The sequence below is a fragment of the Leptidea sinapis genome, chromosome 2 (assembly GCF_905404315.1).
Source record: "Leptidea sinapis chromosome 2, ilLepSina1.1, whole genome shotgun sequence".
Classification (NCBI taxonomy): Eukaryota; Metazoa; Arthropoda; class Insecta; order Lepidoptera; family Pieridae; genus Leptidea; species Leptidea sinapis.
The window spans coordinates 18,044,250-18,066,241 of NC_066266.1; the positions used below are offsets into that span (position 1 = coordinate 18,044,250).

The 21,992-nt window shown below is 39.0% G+C and overlaps 1 protein-coding gene across 1 annotated transcript in view; it reads right to left on the minus strand.

Moving 5' to 3' along the window:
* Positions 1 to 21,695, minus strand: part of LOC126975332 (alpha-1,6-mannosyl-glycoprotein 2-beta-N-acetylglucosaminyltransferase) — a 58,143-nt gene extending 36,448 nt beyond the window's left edge. The window contains exons 1-3 of the mRNA XM_050823180.1: positions 21,493 to 21,695; positions 8,810 to 8,908; positions 5,242 to 5,381 (exon numbers count right to left, since the gene is read on the minus strand). Of these exons, the coding sequence (XP_050679137.1) occupies positions 5,242 to 5,381; positions 8,810 to 8,908; positions 21,493 to 21,607 (354 nt within the window). The 5' untranslated portion in view covers positions 21,608 to 21,695. The remainder of the gene's footprint in view (positions 1 to 5,241; positions 5,382 to 8,809; positions 8,909 to 21,492) is intronic.
* Between the last annotated feature and the right edge of the window lie 297 nt (positions 21,696 to 21,992).

Consider the following 21,992-nt stretch of genomic DNA (forward strand, 5'->3'; position numbering starts at 1 on the left):
GTTAACACGAAGAACAAACATAAAGTTGCTATGCCTACTACTCGGTTAAGTCGAGTTAGTAAGTCTTTTATTGGGCGATGTATATGCTTCAACAATATGATCCCAGAAAATTTACACAACAAATGTGTTACGAAATTCAAAAGAAATGTTAAACAACGTTTGTCTGGGAAAGATTACTATAGCATAAACGATTTTCGTTAATGGTGAATGATTGTAACCCATATTTAAAAAAAAAATCCCGCTGAGTTTCTTGCGCCCGTTCATCTCAGATCTGAGGCAGTCTATTTTGAATGGGTAGGGGTAGTGGGTAGTTTTTGACGTTCAATAAGTTATTTTGAATCCTATTTTGAATAAACATATTTGAATTTGAATAAACACTAGCGCACATTAAGGCAGGGTTCATATGTAAGGAACAGAAGAATGAAAGCTAAGTAAAGGGAGGTTAGTGAAGGGAAATCTTAACCTAGCTTTTGTCATAGGTCTCAGGCGCACCCAAGATGACACAAGGACCTTTTTTTATGGAAGAGGGGGTGAAACGAACATACGGGTCACTTAATAAAACTCAATAATAAAGAACTTACTGATGATTGATAATTAACGTAGGTACACTTTAACTAATGGGAGGCTCCTTTGCACAGGATGCCGGCTAGATTACGGGTACCACAACGGCGCCTATTTCTGCCGTGAAGCAGTAATGTGTAAGCATTACTGTGTTTCGCTCTGAAGGTCGCTATGTGTCAAGGTGACGAGCGCAGTTGTAGTGCCGCTCAGAATTTTTGGGGTTTTATAAGAATCCTGAGCGGCACTGCATTGTAATGGGCAAGGCGTATCAATTACCATTAGCTGAACGTCCTGCTCTTCTCGTCCATTATTTTCAGTAACAACTGTAAAGATATAATGCATAAAGATGCTTAAAATAACGAAACATATTAAGCAAAGTATTAATAATTATTTTTTCTATGTCATAACAAATACGTATTACGAAGGACGTAAGCGTGTACACTTTTCTAAAAGGTCGGCAACGCTCCTGTGATTCCTCTAGTGTTGCAAGTGTATGTGTGCAGTAGTGGTCAATTAACAACACGACGTTTGTCCTCTCTTCCATAAAAAAAAAATAGGAACACAGTTGACCCTAAAGGCCATCCCTTCAACTTCCCAAAAGTCTGACGACAGTTACATAAAACCCTAATTTATTAAATTTTTAAACCGCAGTTACTTTTGAATGAACAAACCGATCTTCACACAATTTTCAGTCGATCAGTAAAGCAATTTAAAACTTTTCTAAAAAAAAACACATTTAGAATTTTTATTTCGTAGATGTTTAGAGATTTCTCAAATCTACGGGTCCGAATCGGTGCGAATTGTATTTAAAATCTAAGTTTAGTCAAGCCATTTCGAATGACGCCAACCGCGATGAAATCGGTCGTGCTGTTCAAAAGTTATAAGAGGTTTATATACAACCATACGACGACCTGACTAGCCGAGTGGTTAGCGATCCTACCTACTAAGCTAGAGGTCCCGGGTTCGAATCCCGGTAGGTGTAAGCATTTATATGATGAATATGGATGTTTGTTTCCGAGTCAGGGATGTTAAAATGTATTTATGTATGTTTATAAGAATTTATGTATGTTTAAGTAAGTATATTGTATTAAATATATCATTGTCTTGTAACCCATAACACAGACAGTTAAGCATATATAATGCTTAACTTGAGGCATGATAATTTGTGTAAAAAGTGTGTCAATATTATTATTATTATCCATACATATACAAACACAGACACACACATAAATGCACGCATACAGCCGTACGGACACCATCGCGGGAATAGTCAGGGAATCTTCCTAGGACCTTAAAATGTCGACAATTCTGATGAAAACTCGATTTTCGAAAAACGGGGTAAAACCAAATAACTTTCCGTTTTTTGATAGTTTTTAAGCGGGAAGTTAAAAATACTGCGTATAATATGTTAGGTTACTAATGAAAACTTTCGTTTTTCAGGTGCGACATTCTTAGATGGATGAAGATAATCATGCCTGAACCGGTCTACATTGACCACTGGGATTCAGTATGGTGAGATATTTCTCCAGAGAATAATAACTTTAAAGTAACTTTCGTACAAACAAACCGTGGGATTCGTTTTTATGAAAATAAGGGACGAGACGAGCAGGACGTTCAGCTGATGGTAATTGATACGCCCTGCCCATTACAATGCAGTGCTGCTCAGTATTAGAAGAAAAACCCAAAAATTCTGAGCAGCACTACAATTGCACTCGTCACCTTGAGACATAAGATGTTAAGTCTCATTTGTCCAGTAATTTCACTAGCTACAGCGCCCTTCACTCCGAAACACAATAATGCTTACACATTACTGCTTCACGGCAGAAATAGGCGCCTTACGTCTCAAGGTGACGAGCGCAATTGTAGTTCCACACAGAATTTTTGGGTCTATCAAGAATCCTGAGCGGCACTGAATGGCAGGACGTACCATTTACCAGCAGCTGAACGTCCGGCTCGTATCGCCCCATATTTTAATTTTAAAAAAAAAGTTAACCTCTATTTTGAGCAATGCTGGCCACACGTACAGAAAGTGACACACAAATCGCGAGTGTAAGACGTAGCTTGTCACGCACACTAAAATAATAAACCTGGCCTGTTTTCATCAGTTGTCTAGCAGCAAGAGACTCTATCTAGACGTATATAAAATAAGGTTTTTAGTTTAAATAGGACAGAGTAGTAAATACAGTGTCAGTTATGATTCCCAGGTATCAAAAGCCGGACTTCCCGAAAGTGAAGTTCGGCAGGAGAAGAAGTAAGACGGAGAAGATACCGATACCGCAGTACACAGAACCGCAGCCAGAACTATTTTATGAATGCCTGGTAACTAAGATTTTAATTATTTTTTAAAAAACTTCAGAAAAGACTGTGGAAAGTGATCAATACCACAGAACAGTAAAAGAACAATAATTTTACTTCATACAAGAGCGCACGAATCGACGCACCCCCACATACGCACGATTTACATAGCCGATAAGCAATTTTGGGAAGACAAAACTATTGAGTGCCACGCCTCCTGGGGTCCGTCCAAACGCTCGTACCAACTGAGCCAACCATCTGAGTGACGCATAGACGTTGTATCGTAGATCCTGTAGATGGATCCACAACCTAAGAGTTGAACAAGTTATAATCTTTTTTTTATGATAAATAGGAACGAGACGAGCATGACGTTCAGCTGATGGTAAATGGTAAACACAGTAATGTTTACACATTACTGTTTCACGGAATAGGCGCCGAATTCACCTGATTCCTGCCGCCAAATTCCACCTTCGCACCACACGCCACAAGTTAGGATATTATCCCCACCATCTGGATGTGTGGCGGTCCTCCACAGTGCGGTTTTCAACTTTCTTCCACGTACTACAAAGCTGTGGAATGAGCGTTCTTGTGCGGTGTTTCCGGGACGATGCGACATGGGTACCTTCAAAAAAAAGCGCGTACACATTCCTTAAAGGCCGGCATCCTGTGATTCTTCTGATGTTGCAAGAGAATGTGGGCGGCGGTGATCACTTAGCACCACATGGTCACCTCGCGTACGCTCGTTTGTGATCCATTCCAAAAAAAACAAGATTTATGATCCATGGTCACTCACAATGCTAGAATGACACATGATTTCAACCGCTATGAAAGACATTACTATCACCGCTATCATATTAATACGTCGTGCGCATGACGTCAGAATATATTAAGGCACACTCGCGTCATACATTTGATAATCTCTTCTACAACCATGATCGCCTGGTACAAAAAGACAATAATAATCTATTATCAACATTAAAGAAGGCATACCAAGATTTACGATCCTTGCGTCACTCTAACGGTTCGATCAGTTGGTAAGAGCGCTCGGACGGAACCCGAGTGACGTGGGTTTGAGTCCCGCATCGTTAATGAATTTAGGTACTAATAAAAAATAATAATTATTTGACAGGTCCCCCGCAAATTCCGCATTGACATGGCAATACCAGAAGACCACCAATACATATGGGTCGAGAGAAGTCGACCGCCGGTCGAGGTGAAAAAGGAGAAGAAGAGAAAAGTGACTCTGCCGAAGGAGACGAAGCAGTTTCCCAAGAAGATCAGCCTGCAGGGTCTACATGGAGTCGAGTTCATTTTAGCCAGACGAACAATGCCCAGACCGAAATTCTTGCCGTGACTAAAAAGATTGAAATTTTTTATCAATAGACTATTGAATAAAAGACCATTATTATCATTAACCAATGGGAGGCTCCTTTGAACTAGATTATTGGTACTACAACGGCGCCTTTTACTGCTGTGAAGCAGCAATATGTAAGCATTACTGTGTTTCGGTCTGAAGGGCGAAGTAACTAGTGAAATAACTAGGAAAATGAGACTTAGCACCTTATGTCTCAAGGTAGCGAGCGCAACTGTAGTGCCGCTCAGAATTTTTGAATAATATCAAATACTGCTAAAGGATACCAATGGGCGTGTTATAGTTTGATGTGTAACTTTCAAGTTGTCTGTCACTCCATCAGTCCGGGTTAAATATCTCAATTAACTTTAATTTATTTTAAGAACTTATTTTATTAACACAATGCACTACAATACACAGTAGATACACATTGAACTTTTCACTAAATCCATTCAATTTCACTTATATTATGTACAGCACAATACGGCAGCTGTATAGCTACAGGTACACTGCTATAAGCATTTCAGTGACGCGAACTCACGAGATTTCACCTATATAAAAAGTGTCTAAATATATATATTTACTAGCTGACCCAGCAAACGTTGTATTGCCGATATTAAAATCGCGATACAAAAGTAACTGATGATCGTAAATAGGTGAAAATTGGAAGTTGGATGTATTTTTTAATACTGACTCATAATCAAAATTTAAAAAAAAATATCAAAAAAATTAAAAAAGAAATTCGTGTGGATCACCCTTAATATTTAGGGGGATGAAAAATAGATGTTGTCCGATTCTCAGACCTACCCAATATGCACTCAAAATTTCATGAGAATCGGTCAAGCCGTTTCGAAGGTTCAATGTTTAACACCATGACACGAGAATTTTATATATTAGATAGTAATTGTTTTATTTTTTATTCATAGCAAGCGCCAGTCATGAGCTTATCGATGACGCGAATCCATAAGACTTCAAAAATTTCAATTAATTAAAATTTATACCAAAGTCATCGAAGCCAAAACGTATGGACATACCTGTATCGCTATAATAATGGTGTCGTTTAGCACCGGACCAAACAAGTCCTCGTTGTAAATAGTTTGTGCGTCGTTGTACATCCGGATGGAGCGCCGGATCTCCGTCAGGTTCTTAGGGACCGTCCGCTCCGTCGAGTTTGCTGGAAGTAAAACAATTTGTTATTATTTTAAAGTGATAACACTCACTTCAGGGATTAAGTACACAAATTAAATTAAAAAATCAAAATTTATGAACCTAACCTCTCGCGTTCCGTGCGGGCGCTCTTCCACTGAGCCAACCGTTCGAGTGACGTTTCATTTATAAATCTTGATATGTCTTTGGTCAACGTTGTGGCTACATTTACACGATCTACTTAACAGTTGATAACCTGCTCAACCTCAATATTTGTATATTATGAATGTAACTTAAAATGTCGCTCTTTCAAATCTATATACAAATTACAAATTGTTTAGATTTAAAAGAGTGACATCAAGATTTACTAACTTTCCATCACTCGAACGGTAGGCTCAGTGGATGAGCGCTCCCACAGAACCTGAGAGGTGGTGAGTTCGGGTCCCGCATCGTTCATAAATTTTGTTTACAAATTTAATTTTTGTTGCTGGAAGTTATTCATATATATCAATATTAATGAGAATATACAAGAAGAATTGATAGATCCCAACCAGTGTAAGGGATTCTCAACCTTATATCTCACACTCTACGGTCGAGTATGACATAACTTGCTGTTACGTAAACAACCTGCTTTTGTTGCCAAGCCAAGTTTCATCAAGTTCTTTTTTTAAGGCGTTTTAGTGAAAAAAAAGTCAATTTTATACCGTTAATTGTTGTTTTGATATATCCCCAGTATTTACTCGTTTTTATAAACCAGAAGAAAAATGAGATTCAAATGATGTTGAATTTTTGACTTTGAAATAAAATCTGGAAAACCTGATTTCAACTCCAAAATAGTTCACTTTAACATAATTCATATGGGATTTTAAAATGATCGCAAATTGGCACCCCGAAAACCAGGGGCATGCAGTAGTTTTCTAGCAAGGTAGGTACTGTATATCTAACTAGTCGTAGTTGCGCTTAATTATGACAGTACGACATAAGTTTTTTTATGGAATAGGAGGACAAACGAGCGTACGGGTCACCTGGTGTTAAGTGATCACCGCCGCCCACAATCTCTTGCAACACCAGAGGAATCAAAGGAGCGTTGCCGGCCTTTAAGGAAGGTTTACGCGCTTTTTTTGAAGGTACCCATTTCGCATCGTCCCGGAAACTCCTCACAAGGAAGCTCATTCCACAGTTTTGTAGTACGTGGAAGAAAGCTCCTAGAAAACCAGACTGTGGAGGACCGCCACACATCCAGATGGTGCGGATGATATCCTAATTTGTGGCGTGTCGTACGATGGTGGAATTCGGCGGCAGGAATCGGGTTAAACAGCTCTTCGGAACACTCCCCGTGATAAATGTGGTAGAAGACACACAATGAAGCGACGTCTCTACGCAACGCCAAGTGATCCAGCCGTTCACAGAGCACTGGGTCCCACAATTCGAGCTGCTCTACGTTGCTACGTTGTATTAAACGCTGCTTGCTTCGTATATGCAATCTGTAGACTTCCTGCCGTAGGTAGAAAATTAACTTTAACACAAGTGCTATATTTATTTAGGTTCATTACGATGTGGCCACTGCCTAATTGGCTATATGACATGCACGCCCCTCCCTATAACCTCCTACAGAAATACATCGAATTACCAATATAGGGTTATAGGAAAATTGGTAATGCTTCGCAATTAGCACTGTTAGTAGATTTTGTTTTTAAAGTAGGCGTTACTTTGCGGAAATCCATAGTTATCCAAATGATATGATTGATAATTTTATTAATGAAACGTTCGGTGCCTGTCCAGCAAATTATTACGTCGTCAACGTATCGGTAATAAAACAGGATATGTGAGTCTCTCACCACGTAATTAAACTCAAAATTATCCATAAACATTTCAGCCATAAGTGGACTAACGGCCGTTCCCAATATTCAGTCTATCCCCGGTTGTGGCCTACCAGAGATAAAAATCGTAACTATCGTTGACATTGTTGTTGTCCCAATAAACTTACAAACTCACCTTATCCGTACACGCTGTCTGTGAATGGGAGGACGTATAGCTTACCAGCGATAGAAGTTTGTATGGAAATTGCAATTTACGCGTCCTAATGTAAGGCGATAAGAATGACTTATCGGGTTAATGGGACAGCTTCAGATTAAAGACAGCTAATTACTGACAGTAGAAGGTAGTGATTTATCTCTATGTGTAGATAGTATTTTGGGAACGGCCGTTAATGGTGAACCCATTGCTATTCCTTCCTTTTGGCGATAGAATTGATTTTTGAATTTAAAATAGTTTTGTTTCATGCTTAATCTAGTAAGTTTGATGATGTCATCATTTTCACCGGGATGTATTGGACGTAGTTTTTTTTTATGGAATAGTAGGACAAACGAGCGTACGGGTCACCTGGTGTAAAGTGATCACCGCCGCCCACATTCTCTTGCAACACAAGAGGAATCACAAGAGCGTTGCCGGCCTTTAAGGAAGGTGTACGCGCTTTAAAGTTAAACAGAAAGGACTCTACAAAAGGCACTTTTGACTTATAGGCATTCGAATTTTCAGCTGTCAATGCTGTCATATATATATCCAATAATAAAAAAAGTTTACATATACATTTTAAAAATAGGGCTTTCACAAAATGACAGATTCTACCTTTTTTTAATGAAAATAAGGGACGAGAAGAGCAGGACGTTCAGCTGATGGTAATTGATTCTTGGAAAACCCAAAAATTCTGAGCGGCACTACAATTGCGCTCGTCACCTTGAGACATAAGATGTTAAGTATTATTTGCCCAGTTATTTCACTAGCTACGGCGCCCTACAGACCAAAACACAATAATGTTTACACATTACTGCTTCACGGCAGAAGTAGATCCTCCCACTGGTAAATGGGAGTATGATGGCATACTTAACTCTATTTTTACCAAAGCGTGGTTTGATTCCTTTCTCCTTAACTACATCCAATTATACTTTGTTTAAAGACAAAGATTGGCGGAATTAACACTAAAGAAAACTCAAAACATTTGGACTGTTAGTAGACTTTGGGTATGTTCGATATGCACTATTCGTTCCATTATGGACTGCCAGTATACTGCCGCAGTACCCTAGGGAAATATATGACGCCATAAATCGCCGCCATATTCTACTGTGAGCACTGGCGTTTTCGAGGTAAGATACTCGCAGTACTTTGATCACGTGATCAGTCAAAACCACTCGAGTGCCTAAAATATTAATTAAAATATATTTAAATTGACAGTACTGTCCAACAACAGCTTTTTTAAATGAACTAGAATACTTTAATACACTCATTTGAATGGTGCGTCAAAAAATGCGGTTGACAGTATACGGGATTGCGTTCCGTTTTAAATAGTAACCAGTATAACTGGCTATAAAGGAACGGCTTCACAGTATACTAAATTGACGTCACACTGTACAGTGGTCGCAGTGCATATCGGAACATACCCTTTGAGATACAACTTACCGCTAGTGTTCTTTGGATGGACTGTCAGATATTTGTGCAGCTCGGGCGGTACCAGCGCCAGCACCTGCTCCGAGGTATCATTTAGGTTCATCACCTCCTCTGGAATATTGAAATCACGGTTTGAAATATTATTTAGATTTACAATGATCAATGCAACAAACTTAGTAGTTATTATGCATTACGTTCAGCTGGTGGTACTTGATACGTTAAGACATAGACACATTCTCATTTGCCCAGTAATTTCCCTAGCTACGGCGCCCTTCGGACCGAAGCTCAGTAATGATTACACATTACTGCTTCACTTTTATTCATCATCGAGCGCGAGAAATGACGAAAATTGTTTTAGATCTGTGTTATATGTTTTTTTTTATGTGAAAATAAGAGAAGAAACGAGCAGAATGTGCAGTTGATGATATTTGATACGCCTTGCCTATTATAATGCATTGCCGCTCAGGATTCTTGAAAACACAAAAATTCTGAGCGCCAATACAATTGCGATCGTCACATCGAGACATAAGATGTTAACTCTCATTTACCCAGTAATTTCACTAGCTACTGCGCCCTTCAGACCGAAACACAGTCATGTTAACACATTACTGCTTCACGGCAGAAATAGGCGCCGTTGTGGTACCCATAATCTAGCCGGCATCCTGGGCAACGGAGCGTCCCACTGGTATTGGTTTTATTATATTTTCGAGATAAACAATATACAAGTATTCTTCTTCGTCGTTGGGGCAGTAAAGTCTTCGAATGGCGATCACTTACTGGAAGACGTAGTTGCTGAGAAAGCTCATGGTCGCTCAGAGAGCAATGGAGAGGACTATTCTCGGTGTTTCCCTGCGAGATCGAATCAGAAATGAGGAGATCCGTAGGAGAACCAAAATCACAGGACATAGCCCAAATGAATGCGAAACTGTAGTGACCCCCCACAAGTTGGACCGACGATCTGGTCAAGATCGGCGGAATATGTTGTATGAATAATTTGTTATATTTTTAAAGTGATAACCCTTACCTCTAGAATTAATACACAAATAAAATTTGAAAACAAAATTTTATGAACGATGCGGGACTCCAACCTGCGACCTCTGCGTTCCGTTTGAGTGACGTATCGTCATATAATCTTGTTTGCTTTGTTCAACTCTCAGGTTGTGGCTTCATCTACAAGATCCGGATACGCCAGAGGTCGTGAGTTCGAGTCCCGCATCGTTCATAAAAGAATGAGGGCAGCGCTGGACCGACCTTCGTGGAGATCTTTAGGGGAGGTATTCGCCTAGCAGTGGACCTCTTCGGGCTGATGATGATGATCAATCAAAAATTAATTTTATATGTTATTAGCACGATACACAAATACTACACATATAAATTAGCATTTAATATTAACAAAGACATTTGGTTAATTACTGCGCCCTAGGGGCTTGACGACCCAATTAGATTAGTCGCTAGGTGACGCCTGAGATGGAAACATAATACAACGACAACAAAATAAAGAACCATCTTTGATATTATTATTCTAGACAATTTATATACGCCAAGCTCATTACTTTTAGAGTTTAGTGTGTTGATAATAGAGGCTAACAGTTCACCGCTATTTTTTTGTCCTGTTTAAAGCTGTCATAGTCTATCTAGACTTATGGATTAAATTGGTTAATGCATGAATTTAAACTACATATAAACAACATCTAAAAATACTATATTGTACAAGTACTTAAGACATATACATAAATACTTGTATTTATGTATATGTTGTAACTGTCTTAAGGCGAAGAGTAAGCAGAAAACAACATGGTGTTTTTAGACAAGTTTTGTGGTGAAAGTATAGCATTTCGAACTATGAATACTACTTAATCCTGTTACACATATCCTTAACTCTTATTTGTAAGTTGCTAATGCTTGCTGTTGGTTATAGTTAACACTGCCGAGCCTTTTTGAACTACCACTTTTCTTTGAAGTTAAACAAGTTTTTGGCATGGCGTGACGCATTTTTTTGGTACTTCTCTCAGAAAAGTTATTCTTATAGCTAGTACTTTTTTGTGTAGGTTCATTTATTCAGATGAGTAGTGAATAACGAGGATTGTAAGCATATAAACTGTTTTCCACGCAAGAATTTTGAATATATTGGCTTTGTTACATAGATGGCGGGCCGGCAGCCGTGAACTCATATCGCTCAAGGTCGCTGGCATTTAGTGTCGCCTTAATGGAGCGACCTCAGGCTATTAAATAATAAGTTTTATTGAAATACAATTGTATTTCAATAAATAATTCCGCTGAGTTTCTTGAGCCCGTTCTTCTCTTGAAGGTAAACACTTCAGACCGATAAGGACCGAAAAGGTCATTGCGATCCAAATTATTTCGTTGTCAAACCTACATTAGTTGCAAATAGTAATGTATGCGTTGGAAGACCACGACATAGTCAAACCTACTTATTGTAGGAAATAAATAGGCAGCTATCATGAATGGTTGTTCTATTATGATAATAATAATCACTATAAATTTGATTGTTTCAGCGTCTTTTTTTAATGATAATAAGGGACGAGACGAGCAGGACGTTCATCTGATTGTGATTCTTGAAAAATCCCAAAAATTCTAAGCGGCACTATAACTGCGCTCGTCACCTTGAGACATAAGATGTTAAGTCTCATTTGACCAGTTATTTCACTAGCTACGGCGCCCTTCAGACCGAAACACAGTAATGCTTACACATTACTGCTTCACGGCAGAAATAGGCGCCGTTGTGGTACCCATAATCTAGCCGGCTTCCTGTGCAAAGGAGCCTCCCACTGGTTCTTTTACCAGCTTAAAAATGTTTCTCAATTTTTTTAATATCGGTCAGATCTGTGAAGTAGGTGAAAACAAAGCTCCCGCGTGCGTCACTGTTCGCTCGTGAGTCCCTACTAGCTAGCCTACTCTGTAGAGGCCGCCACACGTACTTACGATTTCGATAACTACACGGGAAGGAGACAGGCCCGCTTTAGGTACATTCAGCATGTAGCTAACTCATATAACATTCATATGACAGCTGTTTACTCGTTTATAAGAGACACGGGTGTTGTATGTACATTCCGGACGTTTCTAGAACATTCCAGAGGATTCAATTACGGGAACATCTTTACACTCACAGTGAAATCAATATCTAACTGTTTTAAATATAGTATCTATAGTAAAACTAGCTGTCCGTATACTACTAATATAATACTTCGTCCGTATTTACCAGTATAACCATATAAGTTGATGTTTCAATTGAAACATCAACTTATATGGTTATACAATTATTGAATTGAATTGAAACATCAACTACATATATATATGTCGCAGGGAAATGATAATAACAGAGATTTGGTCAATTCCTTAAGTGATTTGATCAAATCACGGAGTATGTTTAAAGAACAATATGATCCTATCATTTCTCTAAACAAATCTAGTGATTTGATCAAATGCCAGGGTTGGTTCCGTAAATTAGCATACAATTGAAGAAGTTGTCGTTACTCTTTGACAACTCACAGAACTAACTTTAATTAATCACAATACGCACAAAGATTTGCGGACAGACAGACATACACGAAAAACACAAACTCCCAAAAATATAATTTAAAAAAAACCTGCAATCACCGCGACAGGGGCGATAGACTCAGTTGTGGATTCGAAATCTGTAAATAAAGTTTTTTATAAGGTTCGTGTTGTTATATTATAATGAATGGAACGATCTATTGATGAAACCATTTTTACCGAAAAGGGGGGATAAATTAATGATAAGCAATCTATCATCATCACCATCATCATGACGTTTAAATTTAACAGCAAAACTTGTCAATTCCTCTTATGAACATAAACTTAAATATTTTAAGCTCGATCCTCTATGCTTGCGTCGTGTGCTGCTTGACACACTTGAAAATAATTAATAATCAAAAGGTTACTTCATTATTACCAAGCAATGACGTTCTATACATATTGACATATCATTCGCAGTCTGATAACGGAACGGCAAAAGTGTGCTTAAAGCCAATGTAAGCACACTTTTCTCCTTAGTCGTGTGTCACGCTTACGCCTCTCTCTCCCCAAGAGAAGGTCGCATTCGATGAAGGCTTAGAGGGCACCTGCCTAAAGCCAACTGCAGGTGGTGTTTAGTGGGTAGGCACCTAGGTTTTCACGTGAGTCCCACATAACCAACGCAGACATGAGGCTTAACATCTTATGTCTCAAGGTGACGAGCGCAATTGTAGTGCCGCTCAGAATTTTTGGGTTTCAGCAGCTGAACGTCCTCCTCGTCTCGTCCTTATTATCATAAAAATAAAATAGACTTAGGCTGCGTTGGAATGCATGAGCATTCACCACCTCCCTTCCGTCGTTTTCCCGGATGATAGCTTTTTCCCTTTGTTTGGGTGCAAAAAAACCGTGTGTCAACTGTGTGTCAATCAACAAGCCTAAGTGAGATATAAAAAGTGCTTAAATAATACATTAACGACTCAAAAAAAGATGGTGTGACTTATCATCGGTAAGGTTATTTTATTATATAAAATTGATATGCAAAAAGCGGAGGTAATTTAATAAAACGAAAATTTTTTCATTAAATATGGTATAATATTATTGACAAGTCCCCAGACAAGACCCGCTTGTCAGAATGGGACAGATGAAAGGACACAATCAGAAATGTATAGAAACAGCAGTCGAAGGTTATTATGGTGTCATTTGTGGCATGTGCCGTATTCCGGCTTGGATTTTGTATGAGGTGCATTGTCTATATGTATAGAACGTCATTATTACCTAGAATGAATTTCAATCGTAAAATCCCAAAACGCACAGTTTGTACCAACAACATATTTAGATATAATCGTAGCCGTACTAACCTAGCTTGTCACTCCTGCATCAATCGTATTCTGAACGCTTAATAGTGCAGGGTAAAGTCGAGGGCACTAGACCACGAGACAGGTCCCCGATGAGGTGGACGGACCAAGTGAGGCAAGCTGTCGACGGTACTCTGCATGAATGCACGAGAAGAGCGGCAGTTCGCGACGAGTGGCGTCGCATTGAGAAACAGGCCACTAACCTCGACGTGACGACCACGACATCTCTGACAAGAGTGTGACGCCGAAGAAGAATCAATCGCATTTGTCGCCAATTTAATACACCTACTCAAAATAATCAGCAACTCAATTTATTTAATTCCACATCAACCTGCTTTCCTCGCAATGTCGTTGACTCCCTGAGCTAATTTGTAGTAATTACTATCATTTTTGTTACACTACTTTAAATTACCTATGTTAACCGTTTAGAAAACTTTATTGAAGCAGGCGTTACTTTGCGTAAATCCATAATAATCCAAATGATTTGAGTTTTCTTTAGTGTTAATTCCGCCAATATTTGTCTACAAACAATTCGACACGTGTTTCGCCTCTACACGAGGCATTGAGTCTCGTGCCAGATTTTGGCGAGTGAACACGTCCTCAGGATGCCTCGTGTAGAGGCAAAAATCATTTTGATGTTTAGAAAACATTCAGAGAAGGTTTGTGCAGCATCTATGCTTCCGCACTGGTCAATCCTATGACTCATCTGAATATATTAAGGCGAAGAGTAAGCAGAAAGCACGCAAACAAGGTGTTTTTAGACAATTTTTGTGGTGAAAATATAGCATTTGGAGCTATGAACACTATTTTATCTGGTTACACATACCCTTAAGTCTTACTTAGGGGTTGCTAATGTTTGCTGTTAGTTAAACTTAACACTCCAGAGCTATTATGAATTACCAGTTTTTTTTGCAGTTAAACAAGTTTTTTCTCGGCATGATGCATTTGTTTAGTATACTGCTCTCATAAAAGTTGTTCTTATAGCTTTTACTTTTTTGTATTGGTACATTTATTAAGATTAGTAATCAATAATGAGGATTGTAAGCAATTAAACTGTTTGCGCCTGTTAAAATGTTAAATTTTTGACGCAATAATTTTGAAAATATTGGCTTTGTTACATAGGAGCCGTGAACTCATATCGCTCAAGGTCCCCGGCATTTAGTGTCACCTTAATATTTGCAAAAGGCACCATCTGCTTCCTCTTGAAAAAAGACGCGAAATCGCCGATTTAATAGTTCTCACGAAGATGGCCTCTAGTTTTATTGACTGCCCCGAACTTTTATCGTTAATTAGACTCAGACCCCGAGACCTCAGGCCGAGACAGCATAGGTTCAACCCACTTTTATATCTTCCTCTTACTTAACTATCGATAAAATACATTCCTTTGGCTATAAAGCTAGTAATAATTTTAATAAATTATCTAGGGAATAATATAATCGATCTTTTTCAGACTAACTTTATGTCAGCGAGGATCATATTGTTAAGCCGGCGTTTCTTTAATAAGTATTAAGATAGTAATTAATAGTAGTGCTGTAATGACACTGAATCTTTACTTGTGTATTAACTGTTTTAATTATGTAATTATTTTAAACTGTGCATTGTATTTTAGTAGTATACTTAAGTGTTTATCAGTATCATAGAATTTAATTATTCTGCCACTACGGGTGGAGAACTATAATTGGCTCACAATTATGTAAATTAACATATAAGGTAGCTAATAGCTGTTGGTCTTACTAATAAAAAAAATATATAATCTGTATGTCTCTAAATCTTTTGTACATTCCAGTTATTGATATTTTTGCTATGTATCTTTTAGTTTTAAGTCTCCTTGTTGATATTTTTATATTTGTGCATGAATATTGTTGGTTTGTCAAAAAAAGAAAAAAAATAAATAAAAAGCATCACCATATCAGCCGGAAGAGGTCTACTGCTGGACAAAGACCTCTCCAAAGATCTCCATGACGATCGGTCCTGCGCTGCCCTCATTCAACGTATTTCGGCGATCTTGACCAGATCGTCTGTACATCTTGTCACCTGGTCGCCATTCAAAGACTTTACTGCTCCAACGGCCATTTGTTCGTCGAGCTATGAACCATCTGGGCTATGGCAGTGACTTTGGTTCTCCTATGGATCTCCTCATTTCTGATTCGATCTCGCAGGGAAACAGCATAGCCCTCCCCATTGCCCTCTGAGCGACCATCATAAGGCCCATAGTTAGCGACCACGTCTGCGTCCCGTAAGTCATCACTTCGTTTTCAGACACTGTGGTATTTTGTGATATTAAGTGATCCAAGTAGCTACTATAATAATCTCGTAGTTTCGAATCAGAAATGTGATGATTGCGAAACTAAAGTGGCAGCATAATAATTCTTTGTAAGTTCAATAGTATAACAATATATCAATTCTTTTCAATATTAAAAAGTATCAATAAAAATGTTTAGAGCCCCTGAAAATTTGTCTATATTCTTTATCTTGTCTCGTTGGCCTTACTATAGATAGACTTTATGTTTCTCTTTCTGTTTCTGGGACCGTACCTTTATAATAAGCTCCATAAGGTCTTATGACTGCATGGTCTTAACATGTACAAATGTCGAACAACTGCACACGAATGGCTCCTTTTGCAAGACTACTGTCACTCAGAGGGACTTCTGGAGGTCGTGGATGGTTAGCACACCTATATGAACCGAGAACACCCTATCGCACGCATGGTTGCACATACACCCTCTCTCTCTCTCTCTCTCTCTCACACACACACACACTATTTTGTCTCAAAAGAAAACGACTATACAAAAACACATGTACAAGTTACTACATACTCATAATACCTACTGCACAACATTATACATCACAACCATTAGGTACAAACATTATGAAGAAGACTATATAGGTACTTAAGTTTGGTAAATGTATCTAGACAAGTAGGTACATACAGACAGTAGCAACTGTTAGCATTCACACTTAGCCGGATTATACTTAGTCGCCATATTGTAATTACTACTATTTCAAACTTAGGCCAAATGACTGCACGTTTCATACTAAATCAAATTTAAATTTTTACTAAGGCATTCCCGCCTCTTATTACGTAGTATTTATATCCTCTTTGTTATTAACAAAATAAGATTGAATAATGCTCTGGCCTCGCGTTGTAAAATATGTAAGTACACAATCACAGTTTCACTTGTAATGGGAAAGGTGATACTTTTTGATGTTGTGTCCAAACTTTCTATTTGGATATATTATGTACTTGTTCAACGTAAGCAGTTAGCTTGGATATATACACTGACCTCTTCTATATATCACTGGACTGGCGGCTGTCAAAGTGATTTTGTACCTGTTTAATATTCGCCATTTTGGCGCTGTTGGCCATATAGCGAGAGTCTGCGGTACTAAAACTAGTGATGACAACCTCAGCTAAACAGAACGATAGGAGAACTATTTACAAAAAAAATTGTTTACTTTATTACGTTGATTCTTGAAGTAGGTATAAATAACACGGAAAACGAAATATTTCAGAGTATTGTACGTTCCTTCGCAGCCATTTGTATTATGTGGCGCTTCAAATAGTCACAAAAAATTTACTGTCAATACATGGAACAGCCTGTCCAGTGGTATTTATACAGGTCAGTGGATATATGTATGTTATATATTCCAGTCTACTAGAGAATAAATTAAATAATAATTTATTTAAAAAAAAACTTAAAATAGTTTAAGTAAATACTTGGCGTCGATATATCGAGCGACGTTCAGTTCCGTGGTCACTTGGAAGAGAAAGCCAAACTGGCCTCAAAAAGGTTGGTGTACCTACTCAATAAGGCGAGACAGTACTTCACTTCGTGCAACTATATAACTCGCAAATTCGGCCTCACATGGAGTACTGTTCTCTCCTCTGGGCGGGTGTCCATTTGACTGCATACAACGAAGAGCGGCTCGAATCATCGACGCTCAAGTCATCTTCGATCGGCTTGATTCTTTGGCGCGTTGCGTAGAAATGAGGGCTCTCTCTGCATCTTCTACCGCATTTATCACGAGGACTGCTCAGACGAGCTGTTCGGGTTGATCCCAGCGGTCCGCACCACCGGATATTACGTGCAAAGTACCAGCCGCATAACGTTTACATCTGGGATTCCACAACCGCGCGTTTTGCAAGAAATTTGTTGCATCGCACAGCCACTTTGTGGAATCAATAACCAGCTGCTGTTTTCCCGAACCGATAGGTACGACTTAGGGACCTTCAAGAAAAAGAGTACTCCCACCTTCAAGGTCAGCAACGCACTTCTTGTCCCCTGGTGTTGCACATGCTCATGGGCGGTTTCATTTTATGAAATTAAGGGACGAGACAAGCAGGACGTTCAGTTGATGGTAATTAATACGCCCTGCCCATTACAATTTAGTGCCGCTCGTGTTTAGAAGAAAAACACAAACTGCCGTGAAGCAATAATGTGTAAGCATTATTATGTTTCGATCAGAAGGGCGCCGTATCTAGTGAAATTACTGCGCAAATGGGACTTAACATCTTATGTCTCAAGGTGACGAGCGCAATTGTAGTGCCGCTCAGAATTTTTGAGTTTTTCAATCATCCTGAGCGGCACTATATTGTAATGGACACAGCATATTAATTTTTCTGTAATTTTTCAACGTTAGCTTTTAGATTCTCGTACTTCATGTATCACAGATAATTTGTTGGAGAATTTGTTTATTGGGTTACCAGTGGCAGGTTACTTTACACACGATGCCGGATAGATTATGGGTACCACAACGACGCTTTTTCTGCCGTGAAGCAGTAATGTGTAAGCATTACTGTGTTTCGGTCTGAAGGGCGGCGCAGCTAGTGAAAATACTGGGCAAATGAGGCTTAACAGCTTATGTCTCAAGGTGACGAGCGCAGTTGTAGCGCCGCTCAAAATTTTAGTGGTTCTTCGAGAATCCTGAGGGGCACTGCATTGTAATGGGCACGACGTATTTCCATCAGCTGAACGTCCTGCTCGTCTCGTCCCTTATTTTAATAAATAAAAGATAACAAATAGCAAATGGTTGAAACAAAAGTTAGAGATACATTTTCACAAAGATTAAAATCTATGATGGTTATACTCGGATATGGAAAAAACCTTTCTACGCCGGTATATTCAAGAAAGCTTAAAAAAATAACTTAAATAAAAATTAAGGTTACTTAAGATTTTGATAAAAATAGCACAAAACCAAAAAAACATCTCCATTTACTTACAGCCGTTCCCAATATTCAGTCTATCTCCGGTTGTGGTCTACTTGAGATAAAAATCGTAAGTATCGTTGACTTTTCTGTCCCAATTAACTTATCGACGGTAGCTCACATTATCCGTACACGCTGAGTGTCAATGGGACGACGTATAGCTTACCAGCGCTAGAAGTTTGTATGGAAATTTCAATTCACGCGTCCCAATATAAGGCGATAAGAATGACTTACCGGGTATATTGGGACAGCTTCAGAATATTATTGACAGTAGAAGGTAGTTATTTCTCTCTCTGTAGATAGTATATTTACGTCTCGATACTTGAAGAACTGTAGGTAAAAAAAAGGCTTTCATCTATTGTTAGAGCCCGTATCCTCAGATACTTCGGACATATCACGCGACGTGGAGAGCATGCCATATAGAGACTTGTTGTTCAGGGAAGGGTCAACGGCAGTAGGTCAAGAGGACGCTCCCCTATGCGCTGGACAGACCAGATCAAACCCCTAACCAATACTCCCCTCAACACATGTGCCAGAGATGCAACAGCCAGGGATAACTGGCGTAGAATCGTTCGTCGTTCGACGTGACCACGACCGCTCTGTCAAGAGTAATCCGACGAGGAAGAAGAAGATAGTATATTGGGAACAGCCCTTAAACGTAAGCCGCTAAGAATATTTTTGAGTTTCCAAAATATATTGAATCCACATAAACAACTTATCAAGTAAATCAAACGTAACAGAGAACAAAAAAATCATAAAAAATAGGTCTGCTTCGAGTCCAAGGCAACGCAACCCTGAAATGCATTATCGATCATAATTCATATAACCTTCAACAGAACAATAATAATTACAGCTTAGAGTTTCCGTTGATGTAATTTTTCTTTGTATGTATGACAATCACCACTGCCCACATTTTCTTACTGCACCAGAGGAATCACAGGAGCGTTGCCAACATTTAAGGAAGGTGGACTTTTCTACTGTCGTATCGTCCCGGAAACATCACATACGGAAGCTCATTCCACAGCTTTTTAGTACGTTTCTTTTGTATGAAAATAAGGGACGAGACGAGCAGGAAGTTCAGTTGATGGTAATTGATACGCCCTACCCATTATAATGCAGTGCCGCTTATGATTATTGTAAAACCCAAAAGTTCTGAGCGGCACTACAATTGCGCTCGTCACCTTGAGACATAAGATGTGAAATCTCATTTGCCCAGTAATTTCACTACATCTGTGCTTCATGGCAGTAAACGCGACCCATAATCTAGCCGGCATTCTGTACAAAGGAGCCTCCCAATCGTAAATGCCCATAGTCGCCTCTTACCTGGAACTTCCCCATTCTTTTTATGCCCCGGGGAAGCACAATGCGAATGAGACAAGTTTTGTGATGCTTTACAACACATCTGCCGATATTCACTTTAAAAAAAAGGTAATCCATCACCACAGTACATTTATAGAACAGTACTTTAACTTAATACTAGAGCGCCTGAATTGACGCACCCACACATACGCATGATGAACACGGCCGCTAAGCAATCTTGGGGAGACATAGCTATTGAGTGCCACGCCGTACGACGCCGAGACTGGTCGCTGTCCGAGTAAAATTAGCCCCAACCAACATTTTTAGTAATACATTTCATTACAAAGATTGATCCTTATCAGCAACAGAGTCCATTGGTCTAATAATACAGGCTGTATTTTTTTTTTTTTTTGAAAAATCATTCGGGTACGATTTCCATCAAAAGTTCAAGAAATTTTGAAACACTAAATATGCAGTTATTGGATTTTTATAAATCGAGGGCATGACTCCTTTCACTTGACATGACTTTTCTCTAAGTGTCGTAATTACCGACTTGGCCATCACCGCCCTTCTCAAAAAACCACCCTGTACATAAATTTATAGAGTTAGGCAACTGTTCTTGATAATGTAATGTATGTTCATACACACATTAGTGAATTTGCTAGAAACTGTATTAACCATAATGTTAACACCAGGGACAGACATAAATATAACGCCTACTATTCGGCTAAGTCGAGTTAGGAAGTCTTTTGTGGGGCGATGTATATGCTTTTACAACAAGATCCCAGAAAATGTTCAAAACACAAGTATTACGTTATTCAAAAGAATAGTTAAAAAAACGTAGTGAAGGTTACTATAATATAAATGATTTTCTTTGTGTATTAATCCTAGAAGTGTGGGTTATCACTTTAAAAATATAACATATTGTTTAAAGTAGTACTATATACTCATACTAGTGCGCGCGATTTGACGCACGCACACAAACATACGATTTACTCGACCGCTAAGCAATCTTGGGGAGACAAAACTATTGAGTGCCGCGCCTCCAGGAGCCTGTCTGAACACCCAACTGAGCCAACCGTCCGAGTGACGCATAGACATTGTATCGTAGGTCCTGTAGATGGATCCACAACCTGAGAGTTGAACAGGATATATTCACCTGATTACATTATATTCACCCCAAATTCCACCTTCGCACAAATAAGGATATCATCCCCACCATCTGGATGTGTGGCGAACCTATCGTTCCGCCTTGACATATATATAAAATTCAAGCAGAAGAGGAGAGTAGAGAGAGAGTTACACTACTGTTCTATTACTTGTATTCAACCATCACCCACCTGAATCCTTCTCCATGCCCAGGCTGCTCGCCGACAGCATGACCTGGATCCACACACATAGCAGGCCCGCAATCACCAGTGCTCGCAGCAACGACGCGTACTTCAGCCGCGGCATGTCTATCGTTCATCTTCACCGCCCATAGGTGGCGCTACACCGCGTTTAGTTCCGAGCAGTGATCTCAGATGGCGCTGTTTGACATTGATTCATCTGTAACCAAACGCTTTTGATTAATAAAGGTTTTTTTAAAACAAACTTGACATTAATACAACATTAGTTTTTTAAAGCTGTTATGTAATGAATACCAGGACCAATTTGAGACAAAACGGCTTGTGTCGCGGATAAATGTCAATGTATACACTTTTATGATAAAGTCCCAGCCACTGTTCAGGCATTATCTATAAATAAATTTAAATGTTTTATAAAATAAAGGCTCTGTCGTAAATCCTATTACTCCTCAGTTGAATATCTAAGTAATCGGACAGCCTGGGACTAGATTATT